A 16,693-nucleotide genomic window follows, 5' to 3' on the forward strand; every position below is an offset into this window, starting at 1 on the left:
GACTCCGTGCTGGTTTTGTGAATGGGGAATATAGATCAGCAGAATACATTAGGCTTACAGCTCTACAGTGCAAAACAAAAGAAGCAAATGACTAATTAGATTTAAGTAGCACTTTTCGGATAATAGAAGCTTTACATTTTCATTTACTTAGAAGTGTTTAATAGCAAGAGATCAGCTCCTGACTCCTGACGTCACAGGAATAAACCAGAGTAAGGAAAAAAAAATTAACAAGCATCATTTAAGCCTGTACTTAGAACATTTACTTTTACGTGTATTTTTTATTTTAGACTATTTTATAAACAGCTCTGAAAAAAAAAAAATAAGAGACCACTTTCGTTTCTGAATCAGTAAGTTAAGTAAAATGAACATTGTTGTTTTATTTTATAAACAACGGACAACATTTCTCCCAAACTACAAATAACAATAATGTTATTTAGAGCATGTATTTGCAAAAAATGAGAAATGGCTGAAATGACAAAAAAGATGCAGAGCTTTTTTTAGACCTCAAATAATGCAAAGAAAACAAGTTTTAAAAGTTCAGAAATCAATATTTGGTGGAATACCATTTTTTTCACAGTTTTCATGCACCTTGGCATGTTCTCCTCCACCAGTTTTACACACTGCTTTTGGATACCTTTATGCTACTCCTTCTGTAAAAAATTTAAGCAGTTCAGCTTGGTTTCATTGCGTGTGATCATTCATCCATATTTTTTTTAGTAAAAAATAGGCTGCTTTCAAAATATTGCAATACCATCATATGAAGTGCATCATAATTTTTGGTGATATTATTGTGTGCCATACAATAGAACACATGCTATTGCCATCAGATACCTTTTTATCTAAACATTAAAGACTGTTCTTGGAGCAATAGAAAAAATATGTATATAATAAATGTGTATTTTTTCAGAAAGTTTCCTCAATGCCTAACAAACAACACTCTGTTCAGCCTGAATGAAGAGAGAGAATAGTGGTGAGGCGCAGCACTGTAGCTATAGTAACGTAGAATGTGCTTATGGGGTTATGGGAGTTCATTAATTCCAGAAAGCCCCATTAAAGCAGACTGGGGTTGCAGGTCAGTGTCAGTGAACGATGAAGGTGAATTCAGCAAGGTTTAGATTGGCCTTCACACACCACTGCTTCACATCACACACACACAGTCACTGACACACATCACTCACATTAAAGCTCAGCTGACCAGCAGCACACTCCAAAAACACTCCAATACAAATGCAAATTGAGCTTCAGAGATCTTGGCTTCTTGTAGGTCAGCAGCATTCAGGCTTTGTTAGAATCCTGGCCCAAACTTCAGGCCTCTGAGTGTTGATCAAATGAACAGATCTGATTACGCTTCTCTGTGATTATGTGAACAAAATGCTATAATGATACTAAATGTGAATGAATAGTACATAACACTTCTATGTGCGTCACTCAGGACTGTGTGTGACCCAGCATACTTATACACTTTACCTCATCCTTCCTCCCTCTCTCTCTCACACACACAGTCAGCTGAGGAGGGATTCAAACCCAGAGTGAAAGAAACAGGCTTTGTGCTGTTCCAGACCAACCCTCCGAGGATTAAACCACGAGGTCAACGCACCAACCTCGCAGCAAACAAACAACTCCTGTTAGCCCTGACCACTCACTTACTCATGCAGGCAGAGAAGAGAGGACAGGAACGGAGGGGCAGCATTATTGATGAAGGGTGTCAGTTTGTTAGTATTAGAAAACAGCATCTCAGAACTGCTTTAATCCATTTTAAGGGCTTCACAGCCTTGGCTCTGGTGAACTCCTACCATCCTAGAAGCTAATCTACAGCTCCAACCCTAATTTAAGCCACTATCAATCCAGGTAATGAAGCCCTTGAGGGGCCTGAGGGTGTTAAGAACCCAGACCCCAATTTATCCACCCATTACAAACACGAGCTGCATTCCAAAGCACAGGCTCCTACCAAGAACCAGTGCATTTTATGTAAAAGAAAGCTGTTTCAAAATAAAGCACCCTGTGTATGCAGCCTAGAAATGTAGCCTATGTTCAGAGCAATTTCAAGGACGCATCTGATGTATTCTTCCACGCCTTCAGTTATCCACAATTGTGTGCACACATACAATGGAAAGTAAAGAATGCACCAAAAATAGGCTAAAACAAAGCCTTTGCAGCAGACATACATGTTTGTAAAATTAATAAATAACCACCACCACACAAGCCTCCATTTATCCCCACGTTTTGCACAGAAGTTGCGCGACACAGCTGCAAGGGGCATGTCCTTTTTGGTGATGTCAGCATGCAGCCTCCTCCCATACATGTGAAACTGAAAAGTCTGGAAGTAAATATTAGCAGGGGTGCCATATCATACCGCATGCGATAATATCAGCAAACATTTCAGAATATCATGAACAATATTATACCCTGAAATATCACCCACCCCTAATTATCACATCAGGGTACTAACAGGGTACACTGTTTTCATTTCACATTTTTATATATTAGAGAAAGATTATATCTGACCAGTATCATTTATTTTACTTCAGTCCAGGATATATAGAGATATTTGGAGTGCATTATTAGTATCATGACATTCTGGGTCAATGACTTCTGTTACAAATCTGATAAAACTCTTGTATTGAAAATTCCTTTTGACGGAATTTATCTGTGACCGTAAAACATGATTTAATCCCTTTTGAGAGTTTTGTGATCCGATACACTCATACAAGTGCAGAGATTAGCACATACTTCCAACAGGACATACTAAAGCCTCTTTTTCAACTGTTATGAATAAAACATAAATGGATAGATCAATATGCTTGGAGGAGAACAACAGCACTATTCCACTGCATCGACTAACAGATGCCCTGTTTTGGCTAGTATGATGCTAAGTAAAGGGACAGAGGGAGACCAGTCAACAAGACTAGCACTTAGACAGTTAAAAGTTACCTGAACAAAACTCTGTTAGCTCATGACAGTTTAAGCTAATAATTTATATTTACCAAACTGTTTTTCATTTCTGTTCTTCTATTCCCTAATGTTTCATTATTATGTAATTTTCTACCTCTTACCCTACCTATTTTTCTACATCTACATCTGCCTACAAACTGGGAAGGAAGAAAAGCATTAAAACTCCTAATAAGAAGTCTGCTAATCCCACCTTAAACTACTGACTTGAACTCAGGTTTAATCCTCTTTGTCTGTGCAGCATAGGGAATAAGTCTGGAGCTTCTAACACTTGCACATGCAGAGATGAGATGTAAACTGATCTTAGATCAGTCTGTTGTTTATCTCCTGAGGGGAAGGGAAGGATGATGTTCGGTAAAAACAGTGTGGTCTCTAGTCAGCTGTCTGCATATGATTCTACCAGGGAGGGAGTCCTGCAGTGAGGTATGTGCACTCCTGCTCTCTAAGCACAGCTTGGTTTTAGCTGGCTGCCAACATGGAGATGAATAGACTATTTCACTCAATGTCTGGAAGACTCACAAATTTCTGCCTTTGATTGCACTCGGGTTGATAGCTTGTGAGATGAAGTCCCTGGTCCGAGGCCAGAAGTCCAGAGTGATTGATCATTATTTTACTTAGAAAGCATTTAGACTCCAGCTGTCACAAAAGCTGAGTTAATGGTGAAAGTGGGTCAGTTCTCTCCATGTTGGTCACATTAATACCAAAAAGCAAACTGGTGCCAGGCCAGGGAACTGGTGAATCACATCAGGTAAAAGCAGGGCTATACATTGCTGGAAGGTACAAGAGAATGGAAAACTGCATTTATTTTAGTCAGATAATGCAAGTTTGGGGCATAGAAATGACATACCCTGAACTAGGGCTGTAAGATCTATCATTTATATTTTATTTAATTTTCTATAATTTTATTTAATTGCTGTGAGAATTTAATTGCAGAGTCTGGAGGTGATGTGCATGATGTCCAGTGTTACAAGAATCTGCAGGACCTTATTCCCCTGAAGTTACCCTAGCTAGTACAGACTGTTATGTAACTGTTATTTGGTAATTTTAAAGCTCTCTCTCTTTTGGAACACAAATGTGTTGGAGGTTCAGAGTAGGAGTGTACGATATGGTAAAAAATTGAACATTGTTGAATATTGTGAAAATTAGTGTAAAACACTATGAACAAAGATCTAAATGAATAAATTAGTTTAAGATCCTCCAGTGTTTTGGATGGCTGCCCTCTTTTTCAGTTTAGTGTGTGTGTGTCTGTCACTGTTTACCCTTACCTCTCTCTACCTCGCTCTGCCTCCAGCATTATAATATCAAGTGAAAACAGTTTGCAGCGTTAAGAGCTCCCTCTGTTGATGCAGTGTTAATAAAATTTTAGTTTGCTGCTAATCACAACATTATCGCAGTTCTTTTAATGTGTTTATCATGAAAACTTGTATTGCGATACAATAAAATTACAATTGATCTTACAGCACTACTTTGTTACACTGTGATTTTCAAAACTATCGCTTTTAATATCTTAGCTGTTCCTGCTGGGGGCTGTCCAGATCTATCACACACTTAGCCAGGAGAGAATACGTTTGCTGAATGTGCCACACTGACTACAAGTTCTGGATAAATTAATCAGCTATGCGCTGGCGTTGGGCAATTTTTTGTAGCCCAAATTAAGCCAATCCATACAGATGAGTAGATTCATATTTGCGAGTTAAGGATTACAGCAGCATTGTGCAGACCCACTCTGGGATCGCCACTTGCACCATAAACACTGATCTTTGCAAGTAGCTCTTTGCAAGTTTTTGATTAGAGCTGCCAAATATAGTAAAAAAAAAAATATATAATAATAATCTGCCATTGAAACTTTCTTTGTACAATATAGATTAGAAAAAATACTTTCACCAGACTTTCTCCACAAGTCAATGATACAACACGACATGGTATTAATAATCTGTACAAGATTAGGGTAATATAAATTATATTTGACAGATGTAATCTGCCTTTTATAAATATGTAATGGCAAATGTTAACATTGTAAATTTTAAGTTTAAATTGCAATATGAGTATTGCACACATCCACATTGCAATGATGCTGAAATGATATATTGTGCAGCCCTACTTGTAGGATAATCAAAAATGTATCAACTGAACAACATCAAACTGTGAAAAAGGCCTATTTAAAGCAGCATTATGAGAGAATTGGGTTCTTACCACAGCTGTAAATATAATTTACAGAGCAATAATACATATACCGGTAATACAACTATATGACTGCATTATGCAGAATTACATGAGCACTGTTCACTTCCACTTCAGCAGAGTTTTCAGGAAAGTGCTTGTGCTGCTCCACCAAAGATACATAGTACTGTATGGAAGTGGAAATAAAAGAGATGCCACTCTGAATTCATTTGTTTTAAAGAAAACAAGCTATTTTGCCAGATGATGTTTTGGCCTTGTGATTTTGTTTTACCTGTGCTAGGCAAAAAGCTAAAGCTAGCCATATAAGGTTAATGCTGTTTTTATTACCTCTATTATTGTTTAAATATCTAATTGGTTAAAATTATCTTAAATTAGCTATAATAAAATGCATTTTTATAGAAAAAAGAAAAACAAACGTTGAAAGAAATATAAAAATATGAAAAACACTATAGCTATCCACAGGTGTTTGTTTCTGAGTGTAAATGATTAATAATGACAGCATACTTAACACATCTCTACACTCCATTCTGTTTTATAAGCTGAATCACCGTGTGTAAAGCATGCTGTGTCATGTTCTGTTTAGGGCTGAACAGCTTTTCTTGGTGAAGAGCTCAGGAAACCATGACCATCTGTGTTCTGTTTTACAGGGAAGCCTGAGTCACTGCTCAAACTGGGCAGAAGCAATGAAAGAACCCAAAGATCCAAAACAGCCAGCTCTGGGCCAGGCTGTGAACGCACATTTCATTCCAGTTGTCAAGTCTACCAACCACAAGCGGCTGCTGATGATGGCTGCCAAAGAATGGGTGAGGTAAAACAATTAGGCAGCCACAGACGCAGCTGAAAAGGGACAGGCAGACAAACATTTTAATTCCCTCCGGCAAATTTTCCCCCCACAGAGTCAGGCTCCAGCTGATGGAGGAGTCAGCAGCACAGAGCTCTTCAGCTCACAGCTAAGCAGGCTCAGACACAGTCCAGATGATCAACTCTCCTCACTGAGGAAGAACATTAGCTGCACAAGCACATGCGTACAGCCCTGCGGCAATAAACACAGTATTCACACAGTGTTCGTTGCTCTCCTCCTTTCAAAGCAAGGTGTTCCCAAACTTAGGGACAAAAATCACTTAATGAATGAGAATATTTCTTTTGTCCGCTTTTTTTTAAGCAGGCATATGGAAAAACTATAAGTTTGTGCACTTGCATGGTAAAGTAAAGTACAGTAAATGTTTAGCTAGTGAGTTCAAACAAGGACAAATGGGAATGAACCCACTAGAAGTGCGTCTCAGCTAACTATCCAAATGTCCAATTCCACCTTAAATGTAGTTAAACTCTGCCACCTGTTCCAGCTGCTGCATCCTTTAGGGAGTTCTTACACCTGCCTTGTTTGGTACAAACTTTCAGATTTTTCAGTTTGTGTCCAATCAAAAGCAGCAGATGTGAAAGGGGCCGCAAACCATGATACAGAGCAAAGGACCAGAGTTTGGTCAGACCAAAAGAGGTGTTCTCTGTCCAGATTTGATGAACCATGGTCTGGTTTATCTGTAGTGTGAAAGCACTTTTATAAATGGTTAGGATTTTCAGACCAGATACAGGAAGTTGAGGCAGTCTTTAAACAAACCAGAGGAAAAACTAATTGGTTTTGTGCTGAAATTGAACTCGAAATTAAACTGCTGCATTACGCAGCAGTATGGACACAAACGTTGAATTCAAATAATAACTGTAACAGTAGACTAACCCTTATTTATAAACAGATATAAAAGGAATTTAAGGGTAATATTTTATAACAAAGATGGCACCAATCCCCCTGAGTTTAGCTGACTTCACCCTCAAGCTCAAATAAAAGACTTAAAAATAGAAAGGGGCAGTTTGTGAGGGGCACTGGGTGATGTATGGGTTTAGAGGCAGGGCAAGAGGAAGAGCTGACTGGCTAAGCTGCAGCAGCAGTGTCCCTTTGACAGCAGTGAAATGCAGATGGTTGGACGTCAGCAGAGGGGCGATATTATTGATTGACTGATCTGCATGCATATTGTCATGTGTCTGCATACCAAAGTACATGGACACATTAACCACGCCTATAGCACAATTATACCTGAGAGGGCGCTGCAGAGATGTAAATTAGTTTTTTTAAAGGTTAGAAAATGTGTATACATTTTTTAAGCAGAGCTGTTATGTTTCATTATTTCAAGGGAACACATTTCAGCTATTAATGAAAAATATAGTTCAGGGTTTAGTGTCTCTTTAAGGTGGAACAAGAAATTTCAAGTATACAAGTATAACTAAATTCAGGACCCTATCACAGAGGAATTAGAGGTAATGATATTAAATCCTTTTAAGAGCCACAATGCCCTAACTTTACTAAACTTTACCACTCCTCTACTGTCACAACAGACTGGCAGATTTGTTTGAGGTTATCAGGTTGTTGGAGGGTTGTTTTATTTACTAGAGGGAGGATTTCAACCACTTCCTTTTATAACTCAATTCCAAGGAAACGTGGAACACCTGAGAACAAGGAGTAGGGGTACAAAAATGAGAAATATGATTGGGCCTTTGAAGTAAAACCTATGAACTCATGTAGCCAAGGTGAGATGAGTAATGGAAAAGAGTGAAAAAGGGGAGAGCAGTGGCTCATTATTAATTTATTAACAGGCACTCAGACAGGCCATTTTAAACAGGGCTGTTTTAGACAGGTTAAATAAGGTCCTTGTTTTAATGGACCCTTGGGGTGTTTTGACCTAAGCAGGTAAAAGATACTTAGTTAGGGGCATTTTCACTCTAGTGTTTGTTTTTGGTCAAGTGTTTGTGTTAGTGTTTAGTGTTTGGTCAAGTTTGAAAGCTGTTTTCAAGCCGTGAGTAGACAACAGAACCTCTAAAAATGTGGGGTTGCGTGACTGGTTCATTTTTCTTTGTCACGTGACTGCTAAAATGCTTGTCTCATGCTGGCTTGCATGGCTAAATACCTTCTTCTATGAGAACAACTGCTGTGTACACGTATTCCTGCATGGTGAAATGCCAGGACTCCAAAAAAGTGCTGTTGTTTGTATCCAAGGAAATAAATGAAAAGGAGATAAATAAACAGAAAACTAGGCCTGTGTGTACAGAAAGTGACATTCAAACTGTTCAATCAATCCACTAAAAGCGACTAAAATCAAGTGACTAAAAGCCCCTCCCCAAAACAAGCCAAGCCAGGGGGGCAGACCAGCAGTATGAAAAGAAACCTAAGACTGTCAACAAAGTGTGTGATCTATTTTTTTAGCATTAAAAGTAGATTTATTTTGTATTAGGGGGTTTATAAAAGGCTTATTTTATTTTGTGACCATAGAACTGTTGGTATAATGTCAGTATTAATCAGCTACAAAGACATTAAATAATTTCCAGGACAAACCAGTCCTTCAATAACAAGGTAGACACATTAATGATTATGATGCTGAGCAGGTTTATGATGACGACACATGCCCAAAGTTAACAAACAGCTGTTTTAAAGTGAACAAAATGAACAAAATGTTTTGTTCATTCTTAATTAAAAATCAAAAGCCCAAAACAGAACAAAGTGTCTCCAAACCTTTGCGCAGCTTCCTCACACAGACCTGAAGACCAACTCCACCCGAACAGCATCATTACTGATAATAGTTTACCAAGCAACATCATCACCATGACTGACTGTTCCTTAACACTCCAAACCGGTCTCACTCTTTTAAAAACATGCTGGAATATTTCCATGACTCACCTCTGTTGATGATGAAGGCAGTCTTTTGTGTTTATCTGTAAAAAAAAAAATATATATATATAAATATTTAATGAATTACATAATTAGCAGTATAGAAACAGGGTGAAACTGTAAAGCCTTTGTTTAATTCATGGACATGAAAGGTTCTGCAGTATGCCTACCTGGTACAGTATGCATGAATTCATTAAAAACCTGATTGGGGAGTTAAAAACAGACTGGTCCGGCCTGCTTTGAGGCAGGAAAACTGCCTGAGGAAAGAACCTAAAACATCCCAAACCCCACTAAACCCAGTCTAAACCTACAGAAAAACAGACACAATTTAGCTAGTCAGTGCTTTTAGAATCTAAAAGTCCACACACAGAAAAAACAACCACCTACCTTCCAACCTACCCTACCTACCAACCCTACCTGGTGTTCAGTTCAGCTACTGATTTAGCTACTTTATTAAAGTACTGTTCAGATAAAATATGCATTAGATGACAATGCTGGGCAATATGACTGCATATTTACTATTTCTGTAACAAAATAAATCTCAATACGTTTCAAATCATCTCCCTGCATAATATCGGGACTTTAGTAGTCCTGATTAAAGTAACTATATGTAACGCTTCTATTTCTCTATGCTTATCATTAGTGATCATATCACAATAATGTGATTTCTGTGATACATGATACATTACGGCACCTGTGTCACTGAAGAGGATAAATACTTCTAAATAGGAAAAATCCAGGAATTATGGATTTATTGGTGTTGATTTTACAGAATAATACATATTATATTAAATATTACAATATTCTTCACCACAGGTTTACCCTATTCACTTTATTAGCGGCATCACGTTGAGAAATGAAGTAGTAATTTAGTAGCGGTAAGACAAACTGGGAGCGAGTCATAGGGAGTTTAGAGCTCCTCTGTTTCAATAAAATATAAATATTTTAATAATGTATTGCAAACAACAACAATACGATATACTGCGATAACAATGTTTTATCCCACCTCTAATAAGTTTAATTGCAGATCATATATTGTAGCTTTGAAGTATCCTAATAGTATATTTATGTTACGTTACCCTGTTACAGGGTAACTGTGAATTTTGAAAATGATTAATACATTCAAACAGTGTTTTAAAACAGAAAAACTCTAACCCAAGTTGACCAAACTATTTCTCAGGTTTTTAAAATTCATTACATAATATTACATTTAATAAAAAACAGCATATCTGAAGGGTCTAAATATAGCTGTACTCACAGCCATGCTTGATAATTGCTTGATAATTCACCACTGTCTGTCACACTTGATAAATTCAAATAAATATCATCAATAAAAATCTAAATTCACCATCTGAAACATGATAACTATTGTAACAATAGCACTTCTCAAGCAAACACATTTCTAAGAAGATAAGAAGTGAAATTTAACACTAGTACCTGTGTTAAACACAGCATGCAACTGAATGTATTAATGAGCTGCTGAATCCCACAGTGAATGACTTAGTGAGCTAATTCAGCTTAACCTATATCTTACAATTAAGGCTTTCAAGACTAGCACAGCAGCAGCCAACAGACTTACAGTCCCACAGAGAGCAGGAGGTTCAGAATGGGCTCCTCCCTACAAAAAACACACAGTGTACTCCAGACACACTGCTGCAGTATGGAACCAACAACACTGCTGTTTGACTAAAAAACGTTCACACATTTTGCAAATTTTATAAGATTGCTAATTCCAAAGATTTAACTAAATACAGGGATATAGACCAATCACCGGCCAAGAGACAAAATACTAAGAACTCATAACTGTATAAAAAAAATAAAAAAAAAGATGTGCTAAAATACACTGCCCAACAAATCCCAAAACAAGCAGAATCCAAGTGCTGAGTTTGGGTTACTGCTTTATAGTGAATAAGCTATGCCTCAGTGAAGCCTGAAGACACACGAATGGAGTGCGAGACTTATTTATCCAGCTCGAACTGAATAATGAATACACACACTCTGTAATTCTCTTTGATGGTTGGATCAGTTTCAGCCAGAGTAAATCATGACTGAAAACGGTCAAGCTCACCATCAGCAGCCAGAAACCATTAGCCGGTGTGTATAAGCCTTTTGTTATTGAGCCGAAATCTGCAGACAGCTTCTATCAACTGAAAAGAAAAAAAAAAATCAGACTACAACTGACTTATTATTCGTGTAATTTACCACTTACAAACTAGCCACTGTTAGGTAGTTGATAAGACTTACCTATATGAAAAACCTTTTTAAAATGGCCTATATAATACTGTTCTTTTACTCCAACTGACAATTGATCAGGTTCGAACATTGTTTAGACTGAGCTACTGTGCAAATTTGACTTAATTTTCTAAATGTGTATTCTTGGAGAAATAGGAAGGATATTTGACTATATTTGTTTGCAATGTTGGCTCCTGTCCATTATCAGTATCATGCAGTCAATACTTAGATACCATACACAAATTAGCATCCTTTTAAAAAAAAAAAAAAAAAAGGTGATTCAAATGTATATTTGTACATATTGATGGCATAAAAGAACCACTTTGATTCTATAAAAAAATGTTTGTAAGGGAGTGCCCTTCAGATATGAGAGATTTCACTGAATGCTTAAAGTCAGTCTGTTTGTGGTCAGATGTTCATTATAACTGGACAGCTCAGTGAGTGTTCTATATTACTCTCTGCCATATAATTTGGAAAAGGTTGGATTAGCATCAAGAGAGCAGTAGTTGAAACCTTTTAGCAGCAATTCTGTTTAGGAAACAAACCATTCCACGTCTTTCACTACTTTAAGGAAGCAGATTTTAAAAAAATGCACAAGGTAATAAAAGTTACTTATCTGATTTTAAATGACAGCATCTACATAATCACAGCAGTTCTTTAACCAAGCACCCGCTAACTGTCTTGAGACCCACAGTGAAAACAAACACAGGTTCATAGGGGAAAAAGAAAGCACAGTTTTGTACAGTGGAAGATTTTAGTCTAGCCCTTTCTCACACACACACCATCATACTACACTCATTCACATGGAGCTTGTGACTCAGATCACTGGTTTGACATATTATTTAAACTCTGGTCCCAAGAAGTCAGCCTTCAATGCCTTACTTCAGGCCTCATGACTAGCCAGGCTAATCCATGCCGCTCTCTAATTAGAGGCCTTTTTCAACCTTGATGACTGATGTCTTTGAAAGATGAACAGTGTCTTGAGCTATTATATTTCACCAAGCGATTGTGCATTAAAACCCCAAGTCTACTTCATCTTCAAATGATACAAAGAACGTTACAAGAAAGAAACACCTAAAAACAAAATAAATGTGTTTGTTTTTTGCATTTATTTAACTGTTGTGCTAAGACAAAAAGGAAAAGGCCTGTCCTAAAGAGACTATTGATTATATAACCCAATAACCTGGCTCCTTAACGTAGTTTTCTTTCAGCAGCTATAATGAGGCCAGTTGTAACTCGAAACTGAATGAACACAAATGTTCAAGTATATGGTGACAAAAAAATAAAAAGAAGAAGGTATGTTCAGTACACAACAGGAATTTATGAAATAAATAGCCTTCACCTATGACAATATCTTGGGGATAGGGTGGATTGAATCAGCAAATGGTTGGGTTTTTTTTCTATGAAAAGGAGTCGGATGAAGCCCCAGCATAGTCAAAACTGAAACACAACACCAAAACCAGGGCCCTGAGGCAATCCTGAGACATATGAGACTGTAGATACTTAGGAATAAGGTGACAACCACTTTCTATTGATGCAATGAAGATAATGGGGGGCTGGAGACAATACAAGGTGTTACTTTATATTTTAAAAAACACAACAATGCAAAAAACGTTGAAAATAGGGATGCACTGATACGACTAGTGAAGACTGGTGTCGATATCCGATAATATTCTTGTATGATGCAAATATAGGAATATTTTTTATAAAGGGACAAACTGGGACTACTGCTAGTTCCTTCTGTAAGGTTATAAATGCATATAATGAGCTAATATTTAGCTTACAGTTTCTTCCTATTTCATACTGAGCATCTCTGCAGCTCCTTAAGATGCTTATTAGGGATGTGCCATATTGTATCGTACGTAATAATATCGCCAACATTTTTTTATATCATGAACAATATTATACTCTAATATATTGTGCCAATATACCCCTAACTTCTTTGCGGTTTTGAGCAAAAGAATTATTCACACTGTTCTCAATTCCCATTATATTATCTACTAAAGACAGACTATATCTGTCCAGTATTCATTCAATTCATTTTACTTTAATCCTGGTTATGAGAAGATATTAAATTAGTATCATGACATTCTGGATTAGGGACTTCTGTTACAAATGTGATACAATTCTTGTATTTTTTAATATCTCAGTTAGGGGTGTGCCATATCACATCATATGCTTATCTATGATAAGCATCTTATCTATGATAAGCATTTTTACCTTTAACTACTATTACTTTTGTACTTCACTATTGTAAGTTGCTTTGGACAAAGGCGTCTGCCAAATGCAATGTACTGTAATGTAATATGCAATAATAAAAAAAAAATCATTTTGTTGCTGTAGTTTATTCTTGATTTTTTTTTCTTTAATGTTTTGTCATATCGCCAAGAGTATTGCGAAAATACAATGAAATATTGCAATATTATTTTAGGGCCATATTGCCTACCCCCAACGCTTATATTGCTAGCTAGCTATACAGTTGTGGTCAAAAGTTTACATACACTTGTAAAAAAACATAATGTTATGGCTGTCTTGAGTTTTCAATAAGTTCTACAACTCTTATTTTTCTGTGATAGAGTGATCGGAACACATACATGTTTGTCACAAAAAACAGTCATAAAATTTGGTTCTTTCATAAATTTATTATGGGTCTGCTGAAAATGTCACCAAATCTGCTGGGTCAAAAATATACATACAGCAACATTAGTATTTGGTTACATGTCCCTTGGCCATTTTCACGGCAACTAGGCGCTTTTGGTAGCCATCCACAAGCTCCTGGCAAGCTTCAGGTCGAATGTTTGACCACTCTTCTTGACAGAATTGGTGCAGTTCAGCTAAATGTGATGGTTTTCTTGCATGAACCCGTTTCTTTAGCACTGTCCACATGTTCTCAATGGGGTTTAAGTCAGGACTTTGGGAAGGCCATTCTAAAACCTTAATTCTAGCCTGGTTTAGCCATTCCTTTACCACTTTTGATGTGTGTTTTGGGTCATTGTCTTGTTGGAACACCCAACTGCGCCCAAGACCCAACCTTCGGGCTGATGGTTTTAAGTTTTCCTGCAGAATTTGGAGGTAATCCTCCTTCTTCATTATCCCATTTACTTTCTGCAAAGAACCAGTTCCACTGGCAGCAAAACATCCCCAGAGCATAATACTACCACCACCATGCTTGACAGTAGGCATGGTGTTCCTGGGATTAAAGGCCTCACCTTTTCTCCTCCAAACATATTGCTGGGTGTTGTGGCCAAACAGCTCAATTTTTGTTTCGTCTGACCAGAGAACTTTCCTCCAGAAGGTTTTATCTTTGTCCATGTGATCAGCAGCAAACTTCAGCCGAGTCTTAAGGTGCCTTTTCTGGAGCAAGGGCTTCTTTCTTGCACGGCAGCCTCTCAGTCCATGGCGATGTAAAACACGCTTGACTGTGGAGACTGACACCTGTGTTCCATCAGCTTCCAAATCCTTGCAGACCTGCTTCTTGGTGATTCTTGGTTGACTCTTGACCATCCTGACCAATCTCCTCTCGGCAGCATGTGATAGCTTGCGTTTTCTTCCTGATCGTGGCAGTGACACAACTGTTCCATGCACTTTATACTTGCGTATAATTGTCTGCACAGTTGCTCTTGGGACCTGTAGCTGCTTTGAAATGGCTCCAAGTGACTTCCCTGACTTGTTCAAGTCAATAATTCGCTTTTTCAGATCCACACTGAGTTCCTTTGACTTTCCCATTGTAGCTTTTGTAGCTGAGTCTAATCACTGGGTCAAATGAGCCCTATTTAAATGGGCTCATGAGAAGTCAACAGCTGTAGTCAATCAGAATCACTTACAAGAAGTGAAGAGGCCATGACATGAAGCTAATTTGATTGACACAACTCGCTACATCACCAAAATTGACAAATTTTGTTGCTGTATGTATATTTTTGACCCAGCAGATTTGGTGACATTTTCAGCAGACCCATAATAAATTTATGAAAGAACCACATTTTATGACTGTTTTTTGTGACAAACATGTATGTGTTCCGATCACTCTATCACAGAAAAATAAGAGTTGTAGAACTTATTGAAAACTCAAGACAGCCATAACATTATGTTTTTTTACAAGTGTATGTAAACTTTTGACCACAACTGTATATGAGCTAGATATAATGCCTTACACATTAGCATTACAATACCATTCATCCTTTATATTTATATCATTATCATCATCATCTAAAGATGCATCACAGTGCAGTACTAGAGAATATAAGAATATGACATTCTAATCTTCCTCTGGTGAAAGAATGGTTTTAAAGGGGGCTAATGGGCAGCATGTGCTAGTAGCTAGTAGGTTAGAGCCTTTGTGTTGGCCCTGCAGCAAAGTGTCACAGCTGGATCAGATCCCATTGTTTACAATGAGACAGAGGTGCAGGGTCCCCACTAGCTGATAATAAAAAGGCCTGTTCTAAATATATCAAAACAAACCAACATTTCCCAGTGTAGAACAGCTTATTTAAGATAAAACATTTAAATAAAATGAATATAGCACAGCTGTAAAATTATATTTAGCTAGGTTACAGTTTCAACGTACAATCCCTTAGTAAACCCCCATATACTGACAGTGATCGAGCTCATTTTAAATAAGATAAATTTGACCAGCTGAATTATTTCTTATTTCTTTTTAAATTAAAAAAGAAAAAACTGAATATATATAGCACTGGGTATGTTAGCTAGCTAACCTATCTAGTTACAAGGAGGGTGTTGGAAATAAACTATTTAATTTATTTAATCATTTCTATTTAATTTAATCTAATCCGAGATTTAATCCGTTAAAACGAATACAGCCTGCTGGCTATGTCATTTGGGTTTACCTGGGCTGTCCTGGTTGTGTACTTGAACCGTGCCATCTTTACGGATCCGCACATCGCCCGGTCCTTCGATCCTCCTGGCCGGGCTCAGGGCAGATTTAGCCCGTCGCCGCGGAGCCAGGAACCGGCAGCACTGGTAACAAACAGCCCACGCCTGCTCTTCGTTTATCGGCTGACTGTAAAGTGTTAAAATCTCCTCCAGAGACAAGGCCTCGTCCGTGCTCTCCTCCACCCGCTCCTGAACATCTTGGCCAACCGTCGCTGAGATTAACGTTAACGTTCCTCCGTCGTCGTCGTTTCCCGGCCGTTTGGCCATTTTCGCGTTTTCTTCCCCCGCCGCAGACCTTCCCCGCACAGTGTCAGAGGTGGCTCGCCGGTGAGGAGACGCTGGGAACGGGTCTGTTTACGCTCCGCTCTGTCATTTACCCACAGAGCTCCTCCAGCATCAGCACGACTTCATTCACAGAGCTGGAAAATGCCGTTGCTGTGGAGTCGCTCAGAGCCGCGAGCTTCTCTCACCCGTTTTCGAACATGCCCCGCCCCCTGCTCTGTGATTGGATGATCTCACGAACCAAGGAAACGTCCCAAACCACATTCTTCCGCACTAAATAGTATGTAGAAATAGTGCACCACCACTATTAGTGGACATGCACCACTAGACATATAAAAATGTAGACGTATAATGTAAAATTTGATAAATATCTGATAAAATCTGATATTTAATATCAAAATATAATATATTGAATATAATGGATAATAAATATATATATATATATAT

General features: G+C 37.9%; 1 protein-coding gene across 5 annotated transcripts in view; it reads right to left on the reverse strand.

Annotated features, from left to right (window-relative positions):
* The window catches only part of spire1a (spire-type actin nucleation factor 1a), a 65,184-nt gene extending 48,756 nt beyond the window's left edge, over positions 1 to 16,428 (reverse strand). For all 5 annotated transcript variants that reach the window (XM_007249356.4, XM_007249355.4, XM_007249353.4 and 2 more), the window contains exons 1-2: positions 15,919 to 16,428; positions 8,852 to 8,886 (exon numbers count right to left, since the gene is read on the reverse strand). In XM_007249356.4, the coding sequence (XP_007249418.2) occupies positions 8,852 to 8,886; positions 15,919 to 16,231 (348 nt within the window). In that variant the 5' untranslated portion in view covers positions 16,232 to 16,428. The remainder of the gene's footprint in view (positions 1 to 8,851; positions 8,887 to 15,918) is intronic.
* Positions 16,429 to 16,693: the final 265 nt, after the last annotated feature.

Source organism: Astyanax mexicanus, chromosome 3 (genome assembly GCF_023375975.1).
Source record: "Astyanax mexicanus isolate ESR-SI-001 chromosome 3, AstMex3_surface, whole genome shotgun sequence".
In the NCBI taxonomy this organism is placed as follows: Eukaryota; Metazoa; Chordata; class Actinopteri; order Characiformes; family Acestrorhamphidae; genus Astyanax; species Astyanax mexicanus.